Source organism: Chiloscyllium plagiosum, unplaced genomic scaffold (genome assembly GCF_037043375.1).
Source record: "Chiloscyllium plagiosum isolate Xiang-an unplaced genomic scaffold, Cpla_swu_hap1 HiC_scaffold_28, whole genome shotgun sequence".
In the NCBI taxonomy this organism is placed as follows: domain Eukaryota; kingdom Metazoa; phylum Chordata; class Chondrichthyes; order Orectolobiformes; family Hemiscylliidae; genus Chiloscyllium; species Chiloscyllium plagiosum.
Window position 1 is genome coordinate 22022130 of NW_028270166.1, and position 15200 is coordinate 22037329.

The following is a 15200-nucleotide window of genomic DNA, read 5'->3' on the forward strand; positions in this document are numbered from 1 at the left end:
GCATGCAAAGGATGCTAAAACTTTCCAACACCATCTGCACTGCAGCGAAACCTGGATATCACAGGATCCTTTAATTTCTACCAGTGATGCCATTATTGAATCCTGGGGATCAAATGGAAGGACTACTGGATCAATGAGCATCCGTCCATGAAGCTGCATCTCCACAAGTCCCTGAAAAACCAATTCTGTTCCACGTATCTGAAAACCTCAGCCTTGGCAGGTTCTTTACTCCAAGTTATCCTGTAGCCAAAAGAAAAGTAATAGGGACGCACTTGAGTTCACTGTAAGGCATAGCATTAACACTACAGACTGGGTGCAGAAAGCCTGCTGATTGTTTGGTATGGCACGGCCTTGTTCATCAAGTCACTGTCCACTTTGAGGCTCAGTGATTCAACCTTGAGGTGAACAGGAGTAGCAGAGGGAAGGAAAAGAAACTGATCCAGGCTGCGAAATCCACTTGTCCACAACTTTTCCCACAAAGTGAATCTGAAATTGGGCTTCAGTCATCTGAGAACTTGTCTAGCGTTTACTAGAGTAATCTCTATGCCAAGGAACTGATGACAACAATCTAGTGCTAATGAATTAGTTTTTTTTACAATAAATTTGCCCAAATTTAGTTAACGTTGAATGGCATTTCAGGGCTCTAAAGTGCTTTATGGTTGTTTTTAACAAGGTGGCTGTTTTGCATGAGTAAGTAGGTATGATGAGCAGTCTGTTTACCTGTAGGTGGCATTGTATTCTCAGCTGATGCCCACAATTGAAATGTCTTAACAATAAACATTGCAAATTAAGGTGGAGTCTGGGCTGACTTTTCATCTGCTTGTACTAGGGCTGACCCTAGTGCCACCCCACTGGACTTCGTTAGTTTGACACAGAATAGAATATAGCAACTCAACTGTGTGACTCATTTGCAAAGCTGCCTCTGTCTTCACCTTTGCATAAGTTGCACCTAGATATTTTTGACTGAGCTGAGTTTAATTCCCCAAGGTCTCCCGACTGGGACCAACAAAAAAGATTTGGGCGTTGACACATGGTTAGAAATTGAATGTTGTGTATGTTATAAAAGCACTGTTTTCAGGTCTGATTTTTGAATGTAGGTTTATTATAATCCATGGAACAAACCCATTAGGATCATTGGAGGGTTATACATTCTGTCCAGCCTGCACTGAACTCTTCTAGAAAGCAAACTTCCAGTTTGTGTGGCTGCTTTTTAGCACTGACCATAATGTTTTTGAATTAGAAACAACTACTTTTTGATTGCCTTTTGATTTGAATCTCAATTTTTTTTACAGGTCAGTGGAATTGTGAGTAATGTTCATCTTGAACGCTCTCAGAATTATGAAGTGTAAGTTGAATGTGAATCATCACTGGGAAGCGAGCACCTTCCTCATGCAGAGAAAGGTTTTTTTTAAGGGGATGGGCTAATGAGATAATAGCAGCTGCGTAACCCTGGGATCTCTGATACTAAAAGCATATTGACTTCAGAAACCAAGTGGTCCCTTGTTAGCAGTGTGTGTTGCAAACATGAGTGGTGCAGAGAGTGGTATGGTGCAAAGTTGAATTCTAGAAAGACATGAACAAGTATATTTCATACCTGTTGAGCAACCAAAATTATGGTAACTGTTTTGTCTGTCTACAGATCTAAATTTAGACTTTGGAAAGGAATAGCGTGTGGCATTGTACTGTGGGTAAATCATTCTCTAGGTAGATAATGCTTAAAATACCGTGGAATGCAAATATTCATATATCAGAACGCGTTGTAATTTTTTATTACAGGTTTGTGCTTTTCTAGTGCAAATACTTGCATATTACAGAAAGTACTGTATTTGTTTCTATCCTGATGTAGCCATGCAAGGAATTTTACTGTTTAGTTTGGAAGTTAGTGCATTTAAAATAAAATGCTTCATTCATTATGCTAAAAATACATTCAACTGTTGATGCATTCAAATAAGTCTGGTAGTTATCTTTATTCAGGAGTAGTTTGTTGTTTACAGGCTTGTGTATTGCTCAGTGTAGGTATAACTGCATCTGTTTATTGCTTAATTACATCTTTATTTAGAGTACTTGGTTCATTTTATTCTTTTATGTTCAATGTTACTAACAGTTTGTCAGTAGGTTATTTAAAAAACCATAGCAAAATATTAACTGATATGTCCAACTTTGGGATATTTATTGTCGATACACTGAGCAATATACAAATCTAAATGTTAAATGGGAACAGGATTCAACTTTGCTGTGATGCTGGCTGCCCACTTGTCGTTGCTGAGATAGATACGAGAAAGCTGACATTACCGGCAGAGCCACACCTCAATGCTTATAAATAACTTAAAAACAATTAAGGAATCAATTTAATTTTTTTTCCAAACTCTAAATATAGAATTGTATTACTGTGTCACTATACTAATGATCTTGAGATCTTAAAACTCTGCAGATCCGTGATTGGAAATTTGACCATCTCGTAAGTTTATAGTTTATATGGTGAATTTTCTGGCCTCCAGAAGTTCTGCATTGCTTTCCTCTGAATTAAATTAATCTTTCAGTTGGATTAAAGAACCTGAAGATGTGTGTGTGTGTATTGTTGAGTCAGTACTACAGCTTAAAATTTCCCTAAAATATGGTTTGAGGGCTACAGAGCCACACAAAGCTAAATTATGTCACATTGTGAATGTGATGTAATTGTGTTATGCCATTACTGTGCAAACTTTTCCTGGAATCTTTGTATAATATCTTTTTGTCTAACCATGAAAAATTGATTATCGTACCCTTTCTCTCCCATGCAACTCAACAGCAATTGTGAATTTCCTTGATTTAGGATAGTTTATTCATCACAGCCACTTGGATTGAAGAATAATGGTGCAGGTGGACCCTTGGTCACCTAGTGTTAATGGCCCTCCTTTCTCTAGGCTAACCTGTTTGTAATGGTGTTCTTTCTTTGAAGTTACTTTGAGGATTTAGGAAAAATTGTCAGTCTTTTAGGAAAACTAAGACTTCAAAAGAGTTGCATTAAAGCAGTATAGTGATATTGTCCAACAATATTTATGCCATTGTGGTTCTTTGTGATATGCCTCTTTGTGTGATGTACTCCTAGAAACCAATACTTCTGACTTTACAAATTCAATTTGTTATATTTTAAAAGACAATTTCTCAAAGATATAAACAAGATAAATACATAGCTACAATTGTTTCAGAGTTAATAACTCAACTTCAGAAATGTGGTGACTATCTTGATGACGTTTGTGAGAGCAAACTATAAGAAGTGGTTTAGTCAGTTTCTCAGAAATTTAAACATCCAGCCCTCAACATACAGGAAGAATGCAATAAAATCATAGCTTGCCTTGGCTTCTGATTTAATGGTACGGAAGCAGAAACTGCCTGACATCTTTTTCAATCTGTGACTCTGCTAGCAGTTTCTGTTTGTTTTAACTGATTTGTCTGCATGTAAATCACAAAGATTGACAGGTGTAGAAATATTAGGAGCCTTTGTTTTGAAAAGGATCTGTTATTATTAAAATGCTTAGTAAGTCACTCAAGATTGGGATTTGGCAGTGCTTTATGGCCTGTTTACAGGCCAGTAACTAAAAGAAGACCTTCTTTATGAAAATCTGGTTCTAAAAAACAAAGGAAAATTATTTATTTTCAGGAACCTGAATATATCTCCATCCTACTATAGGATCTTTTAACTTTAAAACATGTTGGAAATCTGAAACAAGTATTATAAGTACTTGGATCATGTAGGATCTGTGAGGAGAGGAACAGAGTTCATATTCCAAGATTGATGACCTTGCGTTTATCTCTAAGTCTATTTTTACTATAATTATCAAGTCACTGATAATTGCAGTCTGCGCTTTGTGTTGTTGAGTTTCATTTATATTAAGAGTTCAGATGGAGTCAATAGCAGATTAATTGGTACTATTACCTAGTGTAAAGAAATTTTGTTGGAGAACTAAAAGCTGGAAAGTCCCTATAATGAATTACGTAGGCAGTCTTCAAAAATGGATATATTTTAAGTTTCAGATTTAGTTTGTATTAGCGTGAAGATAGCTTGAAATAAAACTTGTTTTCAGGTCAAGATTCATTACTACATTGCTGTTTGTAACAGCAGCAGCAATATCGACATGCTCACATCTCATAGATATTGGGATCAGAATGTTCGATTGGCTTTAAAAAAAGTGATTTTTTAATAGCCTGTCTTACTATAGAGGTGAAGTATATAAACTAAGTTACTTCGAAGGAAAATAGGAACGTAGGAACAGGAGTAGAGAACTCTGCATCGAGAATGCTCTGTCATTCTAGATCATTGCTGATCATCTGCCTCAACACCATTTACTATGTTATCACAAAGCCCCTGATGACGGTAATAACTAGAAATCTATCAATCTTTGTTTTTCTGTGCTGACAGCAGGTGAGCAAAATGCTCCTAAGCTTTTATCAATGGTACTTTGGAAGTAGCTGTTGATATGTGTGCCTCCTGTTAGATTAAAATTTTGGTTTTGTTTTGCTTCTTGGAGAATTATCTTGCTACTGGGAACAGTTAGCTCAGTTGGTTGGATGGCTGATTTAGCACAGCAGGTCAGGCAGCATCTGAGGATCGGGAAAATCGATTTGTCGGGCAAAAGCCCTTCATTCCTGATGCTGTCTGACCTGCTGTGCTTTTCCAGCACCACTCTAATCTTGACTCTAATCGCCAGCATCTGCAGTACCCACTTCTGCCTAGATGGCTCATTTGCAGTGCAGAGTGATGCTAATTTCTGTACGAGTTGAAGATACCATGAAGGACATTCGTTCATAACTACTCTCCTGTGATGCCCTCAGGTTAAACTATTACCAATCATGTCTCTAATGAGCAAGTCACCATATGGTACGATAGGACTATGGTGACTTTGGTAGTAAGACAAAGATAATGTTTATCACTGAAGCAATCATTCCCAGACCTTGAATGGGAGTAGGATTGCTTGAGGAAACGAAAGGTTTAAGGGGTGAAAGCACAATATTTTACATTTTACTACACTGCAGCAGAATTGCAGTTAGCTGGTGAATGCTGTTAACAAACAAGGAAACCTTTTGAAGCTGCTGCTTATGATTTTCACCCACTACATTTTCACTGCGTATTTTGTTCCTACCTAGTTCAGTTAACAGCAACAAGCTCATTTTAGGTGATTGGATTCCTAAATGAAAACACAAATATCTTGGTTCTGACTTCACACCAAATGGAACTATTTTCCATTCTCTTCATGCTGTTCTCATTCATTCATTCATTTATTCTAAATTGTAAGCAGTATTTTTGCTTTGGTAATGGAGCACTTGGAGAAAAGGAAGGAGAAGGAAATAGTAAGTACCTCACCATGATAAAATGTACTTTTGTCAAGTGATCTTTGCATTCATTTTAGTTGCAATATTTATTCTGGTGCTATTTTGATAGAATTAAATTGTATTTGTAGGAGACTAATTCAGTTTTGTAGATATTTCAACCCTTAATATTTACAGTACTTTAATGTTGTCTTTCTTTAGAGCATGGTTATGATCCTTATAATCCTGAGCTTCCTAAGGGTTCATCCAGAAATGGAGATGGAATATCAAGTGAATTTACAGAATCCAGCTCCAGTACGCTGGAATTGGAACTGGTCAACAAAGCCATTGAGGTTGTCAAGAATGAAGTTGAACAAGAGCAGAAAAGGCTTTTGCGATATGAGGATCTTCTGGATACAGAAGAGGAATATGTCCCTTCAGTGCCATCCACACAGAAGGCACTTGGCAAGAACAAGAGTTGTACAGAGCATTTACCGATTGAGGATGAATTGAAAAACTCTTTAGAATATAATCCAGATAGTTATGGTCTAAATAGCAATGTAGAGTACACCCCAACGCCACTTTCAGCTACTGCTTGTTTCAGTAAGTATACTTTGGACACCGATGATGAAGCTGATGCAAAGGGTAATTCATTAAAATATGTTCCAACACTCATGAATAAGCCAGTCAAATATTCTACCTCTGTACCCAGTAACAAATATGTGATTGACAACACCAAGCCATGCACTGATTTAGAGTATGATCCTTTGTTGAATTATTCAGCAAGGCTAATGTCTAAAAAAAGGACAATAAAACCTGGAACCAAGAGGCCCAGAGAGAACAGCTCAGAAACGCCCTATACACCTGCAGGAAAGAAGCGTTGCCACCGCTTGAACTCTAAGATCTGTGAGGAGATGGAGTTTCCAGACTCTCAAGGCAAAATTAATGATAACTGTCCGCAAAGTCAAGGGGACATTTCAAAGTTTCGAAATGCTGTGCTTTGTGACAATAAGTCTAATGAAGGATTTCCTTCAAAGGCTAAAGATTTGAATAGACGGTCAATGAAAGAAATTGCAGTTCAGTATGATGTAGATGATTGCCGTTTTGAACGTAAACGACAAGAGAATAGAGAAAAACAAAAGTTGAAGTCCAGCAGACATTCATCTAAGATTTCACGATCTAATAAAGACAAACTTAAAGGAAAAGAGCCAAAGGATAAAAAGAATAAAGGTGGTGACCTGAATAGCTCAAAGTTTAAGGCACACAATGACAAAGTGGGCAGCACAAAAATTAAACCTTCCCATCACACAGAGAAGGCTAACAAAAAGGAGAAAATAAATTGTGAAAAAGTAATTAAGCGAGAAAAACAAAGGGAGACATTGAGACACAAAGAAAGGAATGGGGATGACCCCGTTGATGAAATCAAACAGAAAGGAGATGATAAAAGCAAGACCAAAGAGGAAAAGCAAAAAATTAAAAATTGGAATTCTGATAGAAAATTGGATAAATCAAAAATGAGCAAATCAGATGAGGTAAGAGGTGAAAATCGATCAAAATCAAGATCAAACAGTTTGTCGGATAGTGCAGGAAAAGTCAAATGTCGTGAAGTTAAGATCACAAGTATCCAGAAATCTGATAAAAATAATGGCACCTCAAGATCCAAAGCATTGGTGCATAAAAATGGGGTTCATGTTGGTAGCAAAAGGAAAGAGGAGATCAAAGAGTCAAAATCTATGAAAGATAAGATAAAACATCCAGAAAAAACAAAAGAGAAAGCATGCTTAACAAAGCGAACACTCAGTCATACAGACTTGTTTGGTGATGACAGTAGTGATGATGAAAGTATCAGTAAACCTGTCGCTGCCATTTGTTGTGAGTTAGATTCAGACTCTGACCGAGATGTCTGTGCTAGCACCAGTTCCAGTGATAATGAAAAGGGACAAAGTTGTGTGCAACACTCCATACCTTCAGAAGATGAAATCGATTTCCCTGGTCTTGAAAAGGAGTTTGAATTTGAATCTGATCCTATGGAGGAATGCCTAAGGATTTTCAATGAGTCTAAAGAAGTAAAGAATGAAGATAAAGGCCGAGTTTCCAAACAGGTAAGATTCAAATTGTGTTCTTAATTTTGAAATATTTCACTGTACTGGAGTCGAATTGTTTGTCTTGTGTTTTTTTTAATGTGGACAACCTTCTCTTTTCCTTGACGTTGAGCTTGATGCCAACTGTTACCTATAGCATTGATTTGTCCTCCTTTTGTGCAGACTGTGCTTATACTGTGCAAACCTTGAGGATTGCAATGCATGCATGGCACCTCATTTGTATGTGGTTTGTTTTGGCCCCTGTGCAGTGCATTGCTCTAGTTACACACCTATCCAGCTTAAAGAAGGTTTTGCTCAGATGTATATATTATTACCTCTCTGAGTAGCATAATTAAGTATACTGATTATACTATATGAGGTCCAGATTTTCATTGGACTGACTTCTTTGAATCACATTTTTCAGTGCTGTGCCTGTAATATAGCTGATGTCCCAGCACTGTTGACATACCAACCTAATGTCAAGATTAGAGTAGTGCTGGAAAAGCACAGCAGGTCAGGCAGCATCTGAGGAGCAGAAAAATTGGCGTTCTGGACCAAAGCCCTTTATCAGGAACTTAATTTCGGGCTTTGGCCTGAATTATTCAGCATGGCTAATGCCTTTTTAAAAAAAAGGGCAAAAGAACCAGGAACCAAGAGGCCCAGAAAGAACAGCTCGGAAGACCCCTATACACCTGCAGGAAAGAAACATTGCCATTGCTTGAACTTCCAAGATCTGTGATGAGGAGATGGAGTTTCCAGACTCTCAAAACAAAATTAATGATAACTATCTGCAAAGTCATGGGAACATGTCACCATTTAAAAATGCTGTGCTTTGTGACAATAAGCCTAATGAAGGATTTCCTTCAAAGGCTAAAGATGCTGCTATGCTTTTCCAGCACTACTCTAGTCTTGACTCTAATCCCCAGCATCTGCAGTACCCACTTTTGCCTACACCCGCCTAATGTACCAATCAGTTTTCTATCCTTCCATGTTAAAAGTGGTAGGTCTATTTGTCACCCTTATGTCTTTTAGTTCCACACACAGCTGAGTAGAAAGGGATGAAATTAATGTCTGTACTCTCTCGTTTAATTTCTACTTGGTTAAACAGTTGGCCTTTAAGTGTAGTGTGCCCTTGGACTCAACATTGCAAAAAAATTCCAAAGTAATAATAATTATCACAAACATTTATAAATGTGTACCTTTTCTGTCTATCAGATTTTCACATGTATTGCCATTCATTCAATTTCTTCTTAGCATTCAGAAAGTAAACTGGTTAAATCCGTCAATACATTTTTTAAAATCTGCATTTTTCTCTTGACAGTCTGTTTTGCTTTTACATAAGGCAACTTAAAAAAACTTGTTAAATAAAAATATTAGAAAAACAATATTTCAGTTTTCTCGTACTTCTCAATTTTGTTTGCTTGTGAGTCTAATTCAGATATTTTGTTTTTCCTGAGATTTGTTCTGTATCAGAAGAATGGAGATTTGGGCTTTGCCTTTTCTGAGTCAAGGATTTTTTTTCACCAGAAGATGGTGAATCTGTGGAATGCTTTACCACAGAAAGCTATCAAAGCTAAGTATATAGAAAGCTGAGAAAGACAGATTTCTAATCATTTAAAAAAAAATCAAAAGCTATGGGGATAAGGCAGGAAAATTGAGTTGAGGTTTATCAGATCAACCATGATCACATTTATTAACTGAGTTATCTCGATGGATCATATGGTCTACTACTGCTCCTATGTTTTGTGGTCTTACAGTATGTACAGTTTGAGTCAGAATTTCTTGTCAGGATTTCTTAATTGATCTTAGCAATCATGCTTAACATAGGTAATCCAAACTAGGGTTATGATCTGCAGCCTGATCACTGGTTAAGCTTTGATTTTTACTTGAGAATAATTAGAGTCTGAGCCTGGCATATTGTCACCTTGTTTTATATAATGCAGAATGTATTATTCTGCTGCCAAGATACTGACAACTGATTTACCATATGCAATATTGCCTGGAGATTTAGGAGCAGTTGTGAGATGCATGTGCAGTGCAATGCAATCACCTAGTTCTGGTCTCTTCATTGGTTGCGAATATTTGATTTCTAAATATTTAAATGAAAAAACAAATAGAAACAGGTTCTCACAAGGATGATTCCATGCAGATTGGACTGCAGTTAGATTAACTGAGTAAAGCTTAATCTGTAAAGATCAGTGGATGGTCCACACTGATATTCTATTCCATCCTGTTATAAGGCTTCTCTTTATAAATGGCTAGCACCATGATAATTTCTGGTAAGTTGCTCTTAATTTTACCTTCAAGTCTGGTTTTCCTTTTCTCTCCCGTAAAACATTTTGAATAATAAGCTATTTATACTGGACTGTTTTTATTCCGTCACAAAATCTCACTTTTATCTATGAAAAGGACGAAGGAATTAATTAGACCTTCTTCACAATCTGCGTTTGTCAAGATTTAGAATACAATAGATTAATGTTATGTTTACAATAGCAAGATTTAAAAAAATCTAAATCTTTAAGTAGGTTTGAAAAAAGGAAATCTAATACAAAACTATTTGATAACATCTCAATGCAACTTTTTCAAGCTTAGTGTTGTCTATGCTTAGTGATTTAGTTCCCCTTTTAACGTGCCGTTTGAAAGCTCATTTGTAGTGCTTTACAGCATGTGTATTAAGATAAACTGATATGAATTTGAGCTACATCCATTTCATCAATTGCTTGCATCTAGGACAAAGTTTTAAATGAGTTTCACTATGCAAAACCAGGCAAAATACATAATTTTGTTTGTCAGTTTCACAAGCAAATTTTAGTCATTACCTAGTTTAGCTGTCCAATTTAGCTTTTGATTCTCCTTTTTTGAGCTAGTGTCTCTTTCTTAATCTACTTTCTCTGGAAGTGGGTGTAACTGGTAAGATGAACATTTGCAGGTAGTCTCTGGGTTGTGAATGGGTTCCATTCTGGAATCTGTTTGCAAATTGATTGCATGCAAGTTGGAACACAATTCAGGACAATGTGAAGCAACTGTTCTTAAGTGCAGGAAATGTTCATGTGTCAGGTGTTTAAAATTACAACCCTGAAGGGGATAACATTTTGTAAGTACAAGCAGTCATAAGACGGAGGTTCATAATTCAGGGACCCCTTTTTAATTGTTTATTACTTTCTTGAGAAAGATGTTTTGCCACCATCTTGAAACACTGCAATTCATATGCTCAAGGTGCTGCTGCAATCCTTTAGGATTTGCTGTTGCAGAATTTTAACCTAGTGACAAAATGCAGGATGGTGTACGACTTAGAGATGAATGTTGCATTTTCCCTTCTAAGTATTGCAGGTCATGGGTTTAGGAGCTGTTACCAAAGAAACTTTGATATGCTGCAGCATGTGTTGTAACCATCATACTCCAATAGTCAAGACAGTTCATGGAGTTCTGTTTAAGCAAACTGCTTTGTCCTGTATTGTACTGAACTCCTTGTGTTAGAAGTGCATCCAACTTTCCATTAAACAATTGACTTGCACCTTAGAAAGAGAGGCTTTAGGTAGCTGGGAGGTGAGCTAGTCACCAACAGAATATAAAGTCTCTGACCCACTCTGGTGGCCAGATCACTGAAATGGACCAGACCCTCAATGATGTTGGTGGGAAGCTGAGATAGTAAGGTCGTTGAATGTCAATGGGTAGTTCTCGTGCACTTCATGTGAGCAATCCATGTTTGTGTGGTGAAAATGTTACTTGGCGGTTACCAAGTGTAGGTTACAATATTGTCAAAGTTATCCTCATGTTTTTTATTTCACTGCCTCGACATATTTAGTGATCATTGTTACTCTGAGTCCCTCTAACTATTCACAAATTGAAGTTGGGTCTTTAAGGACTGTAACTGAGACGATGCAATAAAATTATGGAGCTAATAGCAAGTTATTTTTGTTTTTATTCCCACCCCTCCCCTAAGGAATTTTGTTGTGCTTTCCACTCTACTGTACCATAATTGGTAATTAAGCTGAAGCAAAAGGATTGGTCTCCCCCAGGGAAGAAAATAACTTTGTATAATTCATCCGCTATTATTATATCTCTGTTTGTAGTATAGAACAATGTTAAATAGTATAGTGGACATCTTTCTAGAATTAAAGCTGCAGTGTAAGCAGGAGTGATGATTAATGGCTGCCTGTAATAGGCTATCTTGAGTGTTTTCATACCTGTTGTAGTGTATGGCTTTTCTTAAAATAAAACTTTGTCATGATATATAAGTTCTGTCAGCACTCAGTTGGTGCTTTAATTTTTGACAAATATGCGTTGTAAAAATAACATTATATTTATCATGTAATGCAGTTTACCATTTTCCATTCAGAATCAGTGTGGAGAAGGACAAGGAAGATACAGAATGTGGGGAAGTAGATGATGACATCTTGGAAAATGTACTTATTACAGACCAGGAAGTGCTGGGGGACCTAAAAGGCATAAAGTTGGATAAATCCGCAGGACCTGATCAGGTGTACTGTGGAACTGTGGGAAGCAAGGGAACTGATAACTGGGCCCCTTGCTGAGACATTTAGACCATCTATAGTCACAGGTGAGGTGCCAGAAGACTGGAGGTTGGCTAACATGGTGCCACTATTTAAGAAAGTTGTTAAGGAAAAGCCATGGAACGATAGACCAGTGAGCCTGACTTTGGTGAAAGGCAAATCATTGAAGGGAGTCCTGAGGGACAGGACTTGTATGTATTTGGAAAGGCAAAAACTGATTAAGGATAGTCAGCATGGCTTTGTGCATGGGAAATCATGTCTCACTAACTTAGTCAAAGAGATATACAGCATAGAAACAACAGACTCTTCAGTCCAACTCGGCCGTGCTGACCAGATATCATCCCAACCTAATCTAGTCCCATTGGCCAGAACTTGGCCCATATCCCTCTAAACCTTTCGTATTCATATACCGATGCAGATACCTTTTTTAAATGCTGCAATTGTACCAGCGTCCACCACTTCCTCTGGACACTTATTCCATAAATGCAACACCTACTTGAAAACGTTGCCCCTTGAATCTCTCTTATATCTTTCCCCTCTCGCCCTAAACCTATGCCCTCTAGTTCTGGACTCCAGCCCCCCCCCCCCCACCCCAGCGAAAAGACTCTGTCTATTTATCCTATCCATGCCTCTCTTGATTTTATAAACCTCTATAAGGTCATCCCTCAGCCACCAACACTCCAGGGAAAATAGCCCCAACCTATTCAACCCCTCCCGATAGCTCAAATCCTCCAACTCTGACAACATCCTTGTAAATCTTTTCTGCACCCTTTCATGTTTCACAACATCCTTTGAATAGGAAGCAGACCAGACTTGCATGAAAAATTCCAACAGTAGCTTAACCAATTTACTGCACAGGTGTAACATAATCTTCCAACTTCTGTATTCAATAATCTGACCGATAAAGGAAAGCATGCCAAACGCCTCCTTCACGATCCTATCTACCTGCGACTCTACTTTCAAAGAGCTATGAACCTGCACTCCAAGGTCTCTTTGTTCAGTAACACTCCCTAGGACCTGACCATTAAGTGTATAAGTCCTGCTAAGATTTGCTTTGCCAAAATGCAACACCTCACATTTATCTAAATTAAACTCCATCTGCCTCTCCTCAGCCCATTGGCCCATCTGGGAGAAAGTGAGGACTGCAGATGGGGATCAGAGCTGAAAAACGTGTTGCTGGAAAAGCGCAGCAGGTCCGGCAGCATCCAAGGAGCAGGAGAATCAACGTTTCGGGCATAAGCCCTTCTTCAGGAATATTTCCTGAAGAAGGGCTTATGCCCGAAACGTCGATTCTCCTGCTCCTTGGATGCTGCCTGACCTGCTGCGCTTTTCCAGCAACACATTTTTCAGCCATTGGCCCATCTGATCAAGATCCCATTGTAATCTGAGGTATCCTTCTTCGCTATCCACTGCACCTCCAATTTTGATGCCATCTACAAACTTACTAACTGTATCTCCTATGTTCATATCAAAATCATTTCTATAAATGACAAAATAGTGGACCCAGCACTGATCCTTGTGACACTCCACTGGTCACAGCCCTCCAGTCTGAAAAACAACCCTCCACCACCACCCTCTGTCCTCTACCTTTTGAGCCAATTCTATATCCAAATGACTAGTTCTCCCTGTATTCCATGAGATCTAACCTCGCTAAACAGTCTCCCATTGGTAACCTTGTCGAATGCTTTACTGAAGTCCTTATTGATCACGTCCACCGCTCTGCCCTCATCAATCCTCTTTGTTACTTTTTCAAAAAACTCCAAGTTTGAGAAATATGATTTCCCATGCACAAAGCTATGTTGACTATCCCTAATCAGTCCTTGCCTTTCCAAATACGTGTAAATCCGGTCACCATCTATTTTCCCACATTATATATTCCACATCCTTCTCCATTCTCCATGTCCTTGTCCACAGTAAACACTGATTCAAAATATTTGTTTAGTATCTTCCCCATCTCCTGTAGCTCCACACACCGGCTGCCTTGCTGATCTTTGAGGGGCCCTATTCTCTCCCTAGTTACCCTTTTGTCCTTAATGTATTTGTAAAAACCCTTTGGATTCTCCTTAACTCTATTTGCCAAAGCTATCTCACATCCCCTTTTGCCTGAAACGTCGATTTTCCTGCTCCTCGGATGCTGCCTGACCTGCTGTGCTTTTCCAGCACCATTCTAATCTATGAATAGGAAGGATTTGGAGGGATATGGGCCAGGTGCTGACAGGTGGGACTAGCTTGGGTTGGAATATCTGTTCGGCATTGACGAGTTGGACCACTCTAATCTAGACTCTGGTTTCCAGCTCCTGATTTCTCCCTTAAGTATAATCCTACTGCCTCTGTACTCTTCACTTGATTTCTCCTGTCTATACCTGACATATGCTTTCTTTTTTTTTCTGAAACAAACCTTTAATTTCTCTAGCCATCCGCCATTCCCTACACTTACCAGCCTTTCCTTTCACTCTAACAGGAATATACTGTCTCTGGACTCTTGGTTATCTAATTTTTGAAGGCTTCCCACTAATTTCCAGCCATCCCTTTTAACCTGTGAACATCTGCACCCAATCAGTTTTTGAAAGTTCTTGCCTAATACCGTCAAAATTAGCCTTCCTCCAATTTAGAACTCCAACTGTTAGATCTGGTCTATCCTTTTCCATCACTATTTTGAAACTAATAGAATTATGGTCGCTGGCCCTAAAGTGCTCCCCCACTGACACGTCCATCAACTGCCCTGCCTTGTTTCCCAAGAGTAGGTTGGGTTATGGTAGGTACATCCACGCACTGAATCAGAAAATTTTCCTGTACAATCTTAACAAATTCCTCTCCATCTAAACCCTTAACACTATGACAGTCCCATTCTATGTTTGGAAAGTTAAAATCCCCTACCATAGCCACCTTATTATTCTTACAGATAACTGAGATCTCCTTAAAAATTTGTTTCTCAATTTCCCTCTGACTATTAGGGGGTCTATAATATGATCCAAATAAGGTGATCATCCCTTTTTTATTTCTCAGTTCCACTCAAATAACTTCCCTGGATGTATTTCTGCAAATAGATTAGAGTGATGCTGGAAAAACACAGCCTGTCAGGCAGCATTCGAGGAGCAGGAAAATCGATGTTTCGGGCAAAAGCATTCATCAGGAATTCCTGCCTGACCTGCTGTGCTTTTCCAGCACCACTCTGATCTGGACATATGAATAGGAAGGATTTGGAGGGATATGGGTCAGGTGCTGACAGGTGGGACTAGCTTGGGTTGGAATATCTGTTCAGCATTGACGAGTTGGACCACTCTAATCTAGACTCTGGTTTCCAATGTCTGCAGTCCTT

General features: G+C 38.4%; 1 protein-coding gene across 4 annotated transcripts in view; it reads left to right on the plus strand.

Moving 5' to 3' along the window:
- Positions 1–15200, plus strand: part of rexo1 (REX1, RNA exonuclease 1 homolog) — an 82237-nt gene that overhangs the window by 22338 nt on the left and 44699 nt on the right. For all 4 annotated transcript variants that reach the window (XR_015751832.1, XM_087976038.1, XM_087976039.1 and 1 more), the window contains one exon: positions 5509–7388. Coding sequence is in view for 3 of the 4 variants with exons in the window: in XM_087976038.1 (XP_087832164.1) it covers positions 5509–7388 (1880 nt within the window). In the remaining variant the exon portion in view is untranslated. The remainder of the gene's footprint in view (positions 1–5508; positions 7389–15200) is intronic.